General features: G+C 36.1%; 1 protein-coding gene across 1 annotated transcript; it reads right to left on the reverse strand.

The window, feature by feature from the left end:
• Positions 1-2,398: 2,398 nt before the first annotated feature.
• On the reverse strand, positions 2,399-7,224 carry LOC113317143. The gene is made up of 7 exons (XM_026565274.1): positions 6,902-7,224; positions 4,570-4,641; positions 4,416-4,483; positions 3,640-3,784; positions 3,462-3,545; positions 2,694-2,783; positions 2,399-2,598 (listed from the first exon to the last, which is right to left on the reverse strand). The coding sequence occupies exons 1-7, from the start codon at positions 7,163-7,165 to the stop codon at positions 2,593-2,595; spliced, it is 729 nt and encodes a 242-aa protein (XP_026421059.1). The 5' UTR covers positions 7,166-7,224; the 3' UTR covers positions 2,399-2,592.
• Between the last annotated feature and the right edge of the window lie 1,418 nt (positions 7,225-8,642).

The following is an 8,642-nucleotide window of genomic DNA, read 5'->3' on the forward strand; positions in this document are numbered from 1 at the left end:
TGGCTTATTAAATACTAACCATACTGTTAAACATGTTATTATAATCCGATTAACTAAATGTTATGATTGTCCCTTACGTCCGGGGTCGTAGACCCCGGTTACTATGACCCGACTAACTAAAAACGATATTATGATCCGGATGATTAAACATTGACCTAATTAATTAACGAAACATGCCACTATGACTAACTAAACGTCGTGGTCGTCCCTAACGGCCGGGGTCGTAGGCCCCGGCTACTATGACCCGCCTGACTAAACACGATATTATGACCTGGCTAATTAAACATTAATCTGGTGAACTAAATAAGCTACTACGTCGACCTGACTAACTAAACACGATATTATGACCCGTTTATTTATTATCGGAACCGCAATTTCTAGCTAACTGAAATATTATGAGTGGACCCCGACCAACCACAAAACAACAAGAAAATATCGAAAGAGGTTGAGCCCCAGCGATACGCCGGGATGATACCAAGTATATATATATAGAGATTGGAGTAAAATCTGAACAGGCTTTACCACTGTACTACAGTGAGGCCTACATACCTAATTATTAGTTTTGACCTTCAAATATATATTTTGGTCCTGAAACAATTGGCCACATAAGACAAATAGAAAAACAACGGAGGGGAAGCGAATTACAGTCCTTATCAAAAGTGAAAACACTGTGCTGAAGCATACATAGACGTTGCTATCCATTTTTGTTTTGACTCCAATTACATGAGCTAAGCTAAATCATTGCAGTCATTAAAAAACCACCGCAGATTAAGGCATGAAAATGGGGTTTTATGTTTTAACTAAATACTCCATCTAAGATGTCGTTTTCTTGAACAAAGACATGAAATTTTGAAGATTTCTCAAGCTTTAGATTAGAAAAATCCTAATACAAGCCAAAGTCGATGATGCCGTAGCCTCCTTGTCGAAATTGTCACACAAACCACATAAACTATGGTTTGAATTTGATCCATTCCGAAAGCGAAGCATTTGTTAATGACATACACATCATCTAACATTACAAAAGTTGAGTTAAGAGCTAGCCGATAACAACAGGATCGATTATTAATTTCTCCATCACTGGTGAGTTTTAAAAGACATAAATGATAAGAAAAACATACGCTACTTGGCAGCCATTTGTTTACTGATGGCGAACTGCCGTGTTTCCGTCCGTTTATTTCTTTTATTATCACAATCAGCTTGATGGATAACCCATTTAAAGGTGATTAAGATATTAAAGTAGGAGCAAGCATAAACGTACTTTTATACATCCTACAGAGCACCGATGGTGAAAATTGGCTTTGATGATTCACAAAAAAACTTTTGAGGATTCTGAAAGGCTTTTTGAAAAATATGAGAGTGCAAAAATCTCTTTCAAGAAAAAGAAGAAGAATTTTCTTTTAGTAAAATAAAGAAATTGATAAGACAAAATTTTGCTATTACTAATGATACAAAAAAGATGCGTAATACACTGAGTTAAAGCTTAATTAAGTAATCAATTGCATTATGAGAAGAGATAAACCTACTCAGCACACTTTCATCGGTCGCCCATCATCGACAAGATTCGCGATTTTATTTGATCTTGTCGGGATATTTTTACAATAAATTTTCGAAATCTTCCTATTCTGTCTAACTCGTTCAACATCACCAAGTCTAGCTACCACGCGTTATTTGGAGTATTACATAATCAATCCACTCTACTTCTAGCTCAACTTGAATATGAAGCAGCATCAGAATTTTGAACAGTCAGCTTTTGCGTTCACAAGCCGAACTAACTAGGAAAATCAACCGTTCAAAACTCACTAACTCGCTACTTCCGCTCGTTGCCTCGCATTTTCTAACAGTTTTTGTATAATTTATTCCTACCCTTGTTTTGCTGGTCATTGCCTAGATAGTTCGTTGTGGTTTTGGTCAAGCAATGTACCAACCATAAATACATTTTTTAATTTAATGATGACAAAATGTATACTAAGTATTATATTATGGTTCATAGAACTATTCAAGCTTGACTAGAAATAGATAATATAATCTAATTATAGAGATTAGAAGAAGAGGTTCTAATGATTAGATCATTAGATAAGAAGAATATCATTGCATTACATTTCCTTAAAGCCCACAACACATGCTCATCAAATTTTTCGGGTCCGGTATGCAAATAAGCATCAAGAGAGTAAACTTCTTGGAGTGGTGTGTGTACCCAGCTCTAAGTTAAAGTGACCAAGATGTTCCTGACTTTGTCTCCGGTACACATCAAGATTCATTCAACTGTACGTCTAAGCTTTGGCTGATAAAATATCAAATTTCTTTGGGCCCTTACTTCCATTTCCAAGCTTGAACTTTTGAAAATAGGTTTTATTTCAAGTTGAACACTTTTTTTCTTTCCTTTTGATTTTCCAACTGGCTTTTAGGGAAAAAAAGCCCATTGTAAGAGTTTCAGCACATGTTTTTCGGCCAATCTTTTGGCCGAATTTGATTTGAATACATCATTGAGAAAATGAAATTTACATAAAAAGCTTGCCTGCAGATATATTTAACAACAAGCTCAGCCTTTTTTCAGTGGAAGAGTGGAGTCGATTAACCTTGGTTAATGCCTACTTAACCCTGCAAAACAAATTAATAAATCATGTCATTGGTCACCTCTAATTGAAAGGAAACTGTGAAGAAAAGCAAAAGCAAATGGTTTGAGGTGAATATACCTGCCGCCTCCTTCTGCACTGCATAGTATACCATGACCTTGCCATGACGTAACATGGTAAAAGAAAGCCAGCAAACTGAAGAAGTGAAACCTGGAAATGAAAAACTATATCAAACTCAATTTCATCAATGAGTAATTTGCACAATGCTAACTGCATGTTGCACACATGTCTATTGTCATACATAGAAGCCTACCCTCGTGCTGATTTTTCATTTTCTAATTGGTTACAAGTGATTTTTCACCCTTTTCTAAATGCATCTCCGAGATGTTACTGCTTTTTAAGCAGAAGCGATATCTTCCATACTCCTAAACTAAAAGAAGACTCCATATTCCCAGCCCTCGGAAATGTTATTTTGTACTCAACCAACTGAACCAAAGAAATTCCACAATTCCTCAAACCAGAAGGCAATCTTTTCATCCACTTGACTTCATGCTCAGTTACTTAACCTTCACCTGAGTACTTGGCAACTGCTTCCATAATGCGTGAATACAAATATAGGAAGGTGATAATCTACTAATGTAATGGTTCAGGCTACTCAATCCTAACCCTCCAACTGGATTCATGTGGGACAATGATAAAGAATACAGAAAAAAATTGAGAGACATTAAAGACTATATTGGAGAATCATGTGGATCAATTGGGTTAATGTTGTTTTTCAATCTACGTTGTATTCCTCTTGTCAAAAATTTAGGTTCAAACTAAAATCACACATATCTTCCTAATGAACAAAAATGACAATCAACTGATCAAGTATGATGGTGGACTTACATGGAAGAGAGCTGATGACTCTTGCATCAACCCAGAATCTGTTGCAATTATCAGACCATGGCGTACGAGTAGAACTAGCATTAACTGAACATTTTCATAAAACCAATAAATAAAGATCTCCTTTAACATTAAAACACTTCTTTTTCAAAGAAAAATAGTTGTAGGAACCAGTGCTTACAAAGAGTGCAATTGAACGGAAACACGTCACCCCACTGGTGTTTGCCATGCCATAATCATCATAATCTGGATGCAGTAGCTGATGCTCTGCTGCTAGAGCCAGAAAATGAGGATCGCGGAGATCAATTCGTTGTCCCCATGCTTGCCTGGCAATAAGGAAGAGAGTGAATGAGCACGCATGATATGCACTGAATTCCAGTTACAAAAAAAACAACATATCTTTACTGGATTAACACTACAACAATCAATTGGGCCGAGAAACCTAGACATAATATCCACCTGAAGATATTAATACAAAATAAACCCATTTGAGCTTCCATCCACTTAATCAGAGAATGGCCAATGGTGTTGGTGCAACTAATGTTTTCATGATGAATAATACATTAGGCATATACAAAGTATTAGTCTTACTTATGGAGGTCCGCCATCAAAATGCAAGTGGGACCCATCAGCAATTGAAATCTTCTTAAGGTATTTTTGTGGTAACCTTCTAATAAGGCTAAAACGTAATTGTGTAATGAACCTATATCTTGCTTGATCATACACAGAACAGTCAATGCTCTTGGGGTTGGATTGCGTGATAATACCAAACAATGATCTGGCATATAAAACAACCTTAAATGAGTAAAGCATGTAGACCAGATATAGTGCTTAAACCTGGCTACTCGAGTAATACAGGAATCTTTGGCAACTGATTGAAATGACAGGATTTGGAGACATTTTATTGCAACAAGAATAGTATAGAAATAAGCAACTAATGAGGACTTTACTTGTTACCTTATATCAATTGCCAAACCATCAGGATTTGTTATGGGTGGCGGAAGAGTGTAATTTGGCGAGTATACCTAGCACAACAAAAACACAACACAAACATGAGTCCTCAAGTACTGTTAAAGGAAAACAGAATGTAGCCTTAGAAGTCAAAACCAACCTGATTGCAAATTTCACAAGTGATATCGCCTTTTTTGTTGCACCATCTCTGAATGCACTTCCTATGTGCAAACTGCAAATAAAATTGTTGTCAGTCAAAACATCAAAAGCAGAAAATTAAATAGATAAAAGAACATTGTCACACAGTAAAGAAAACTTAAGAACAAGCAAATTCAATGAAATGGTAGAAACCCAAGGCTTTGATTGCTAATTACACGCAAATGGTGATGTAGCGCCCTAATAACCTTCGGATCATAACATTCACCCCAAAGGATTCACCATCTCGAGGATTAGGGCTTACGGGTGGGTGTCATATCACCATCAACATTGCTAGGGTGCTTGATACTAGCTACTTCATCCCGAGCTTGAGTGAATGGTGACATACCCACCATCTATATTCCATTGGCTCCTAAACCTCATGATGGATAATCCGTTGGGGTGAATGCCATAATCCAAAGGTTATTAGCGGAACTACAAGTCTACAACATAGTTATCACATAGCTCATCTCTATCATTTTTTGCATCACCATCAATACCAGACAGTGAGCAAGCTGCTAGTAACCAGCTGACTTTGCCTAACACAGTTGTAACCAATTCAGCGCAAAGGAGAGAAAGGACAAATGAAATGCAGAATGTAGCCATTCTAGAACCTAAAATTGCAAAGACCCATAGCCATAAAAGTTCATAGACTTCCTACTTATCATATATAGTGAATTACTGGACTATACAACAATGTAGGTGTAAAGTAACTCAGCCCAAACAGAAAAACCATGAACAAATGATTGGAAACTTGGAGATATGGTAGAGACGGGTTGTCAATCAATGGACTGCATTAACACTGAGCAAATCCAACAAACATGATAGAAACTAAGGCTTTGTTTGCTAGTTACTCAAAAATGGCAATGCAGCACCCTCAAAACCCTCGAATCATGACATTCACCTCAAAAGATTCACCACCAGGAGGACTATGGCGTACGGATGGCTGCCAAATCACCACCAATCTTGTTAGAGTGTTAGCTAGCTACTAGCTACTTACTCCCAAGTTAGGTGGGTGGTGATTTGCCCGCCATCCATAGGCCTTAGATCCTTACAATGGTTAACCCGTTGGGGTAAATGCCATGATCCGAGGCTCCTGCTGATCCCATGTCAGACACAGCTAGCATGTAGCTACTAGCTTTCTATCATTTTTGTATCACCACCATAAATGCCAAACAGCAAGCAAATCCCTAGCAACAAGCTGACTTATCCTAGCACAGTTATAAACGCAACGCAGCACAAAGGCAGTAAGAACATGTTGGTTATTTGGGTGATTGGCTATGGTGATTTACAGAATATGTTAATGGAGATGAGGGCTAATATCTTCTCTCATTCTCTTCATCCATTCACCGAAATAGAAAGAGGAAGCTAATAGCCCTCATCTCCATTACCAAAATTCTGTCCAAATCACCCAAATAACCAATAAAACAGATGAAATTATGAATGTAACCATTCTGTAACCTAATTATGCATTACCATAAATGCCAAACAACCTTCCTAATAACTATACACACTAATTTATAGAAGAATGCCAGTAAAAATTAATGCAACTGAAACAGGAAAAAGTATAAACAAATGATTGAAAACTTGAAAGAATAGTAAAGATGGGTTGTCAATCAATTGAGTACAATAACTAAAAAGTAAAAAAAAAAAGTGGATGATAAATCAATCCATCAGTGAAGTGTTAAATCAGAAACATATAAGTCACTAAAATCCAATGCTGAAACATTATCCTTTAAATGGATATTTTCAGGATAAGTTCTAAAAAAAAAGTCATTTTCATGAATGATTCTAGACTTGAAGCAACAGAACAAATGCAATTAAAATATCTAATGGATGAATCACTCTCTGCCATTATTGTTATCAAACCCCACAAAACTCAACACACATGCAACAATGACCCATCAATTTCATTATAATCAAAACAAATAAAACCCAAACTGCAGACCTAAAAAACAGGATAAGGGATAATTAAATTAAATTTCAATGAAAAAGGCAACACCTTTGTTGAAATTACAATAAACCCAGATTAGAAATTGAATGAAAAGACCTCAGAAATTGATCAATGTTGGATTACAATAAACCTCCAAAACCTATAATTAGGAGGAAAGGGTTTGGGGGAAGAACAATTTCTCAAAATATCTATCAAATTAAGTAATTTTACAATTAAAAATCAAAAAGCAAAAAGGGATTTCAATAAAAAATTCAAAAAAAAATCAAAGAAAATCACCCCAAAAAAGTGGAAATTTTAACAAAAAACTTGAAAATGAAGAAGAAGAATAAGGTAAAGACAGTACCTTTAGAGTTCCATTACAAGCACAAGGAGCTTCCATTTGATGTTCTTCATCTTCTTCTTGACATATTCTACACTCAATCATCATCATATCTCCACTTTTATTACTCTTAGAACAACCCTCACCATAATTTTTATTATCAATTTTTACAACTTGATCATCTTTACTAATTCTTTCTACAACTACACCAGCACCATCATTTACAGATTGAAAACAAGCTGAAGCTATGATTCTATCAACACAAACCACCATGAAATCATCCACCATTTTTCTTTCTCTCTCTCACAGACTCTCTCTCTGTTCAAGAACCTGTTTTATCTGTTTTTCTGCAGAGAAGAAAAGACATGGAGAAATGCTTAAAAGAAGTGGAGACCAACAACTACACCTCTGCATGTTTATGGACGAAATTACCAAAAAGCCCTTACTTTCTCAAAACTAGACGAAATTGCCCTTAACTGGTTGCTAAATTTACTTTCTGGATAAACCTAGGTAACGACAGAAATACCAAATTGCAGAGGTATTTAATAACTACCCCGGGAAAATCAGAACAGTTTATCAGATTACCCTTAAGTTTTGCATTGAATAACGTGGGTTATGTAGAGTTAAATGAAGTGGTTGAGGGTATTTTGGTCAAATTTTAGTGAAAGTGGTGGAGAGGAGTTGGCCTTTTTTGGTTTAATCGTAGTTTTTCTTCAAATTCCAAAATAAGGTTTTTGATAATCCTACACTAACTGCCTATTTACCTGAAATGCCAATTGATCAGTTTTCAAAAAATTTACTTTTAAGTCTGTTATGTTAATGGGACTCGAATTTGTTTTCTAGGGGGTGGTTGGGTTGGCCAACAATTTGATGCTCTTTTAACGGTTTAGTATAGCTAGAAAACAATTTATGGTATCTTCGAATTTGGGAATTGGAAACCGTTTTGGTGTTCACCACCACTGTATCAAGATACATGGTTTATTGCTATTCTGACGTATTGGTAGCCTGGTAACTAGGGCTGCACATATTTCGGTACGGTCCGATTCTCCTATGAAACCGGTCCCTGTACCTGGTGTTGACCGGTACTGAAATTTGAGGACCGGTACATGTATTTGTACCTGGTGTTGTACCGGTACTCCGGTACCGGTCCGATACAAACCGGTATCGCGTTTTTTACCCACAGTTTGATACGGTTAATACAAAGATCGAATATTCAAAACTGAAACATTTTCAGGAAACCTCCCAAAGATCAAAACCATGTTACAAAATCAATTAATGATTCCTAAGAAATTGAACAGAGATACAATAAAAAAAAGTTGTTTGCATAGAGACGTAAACAGAACTAGACAGAAAATGAATAGAGACATATACCATAATTAAAATCCATCTTCAAAAACTGCATCTGCATCTTTACCAAAATCCATCAACCTCGATGCATTCTCATGTTCAGTCACCACCGACGTTTCCTCTCTTGCAATCAAGTTTAAATAAGAACACAAATCTCAAAAACATCAAATCGCCCCTAAACTTCATATTCTCATCCTTCCAGACCCTCTTATGAAACCCTAAATTCAGATTCATCATCAAATCAACTTCACATCATCAATTAAGAATAACCATTTGTTCTACATCAAACCAAATTACAAATCACAAATCACATAAAATCACATAAACATCAAATCACATCAACATGGAATCTCAGGGTCTAGCTGAAAGAAATTAAATATTGACTGTAAAAATCAAACCAAATTAGCAAAATCAGATG

Source organism: Papaver somniferum, chromosome 1, assembly GCF_003573695.1.
Source record: "Papaver somniferum cultivar HN1 chromosome 1, ASM357369v1, whole genome shotgun sequence".
In the NCBI taxonomy this organism is placed as follows: domain Eukaryota; kingdom Viridiplantae; phylum Streptophyta; class Magnoliopsida; order Ranunculales; family Papaveraceae; genus Papaver; species Papaver somniferum.

Bases quoted from the DNA above. Each gene is read 5' to 3' on its own strand.
- LOC113317143 (XM_026565274.1), bottom strand. From the start codon at position 7,165: ATGGTGGATGATTTCATGGTGGTTTGTGTTGATAGAATCATAGCTTCA. The intron at 4,484-4,569 runs GTTGGTTTTGAC...TTGTTGTGCTAG, and splicing joins CTTGTGAAATTTGCAATCAG to GTATACTCGCCAAATTACAC. The intron at 3,785-4,415 runs GTAACAAGTAAA...CCTTATTGCCAG, and splicing joins GGTTTGGCAATTGATATAAG to GCAAGCATGGGGACAACGAA.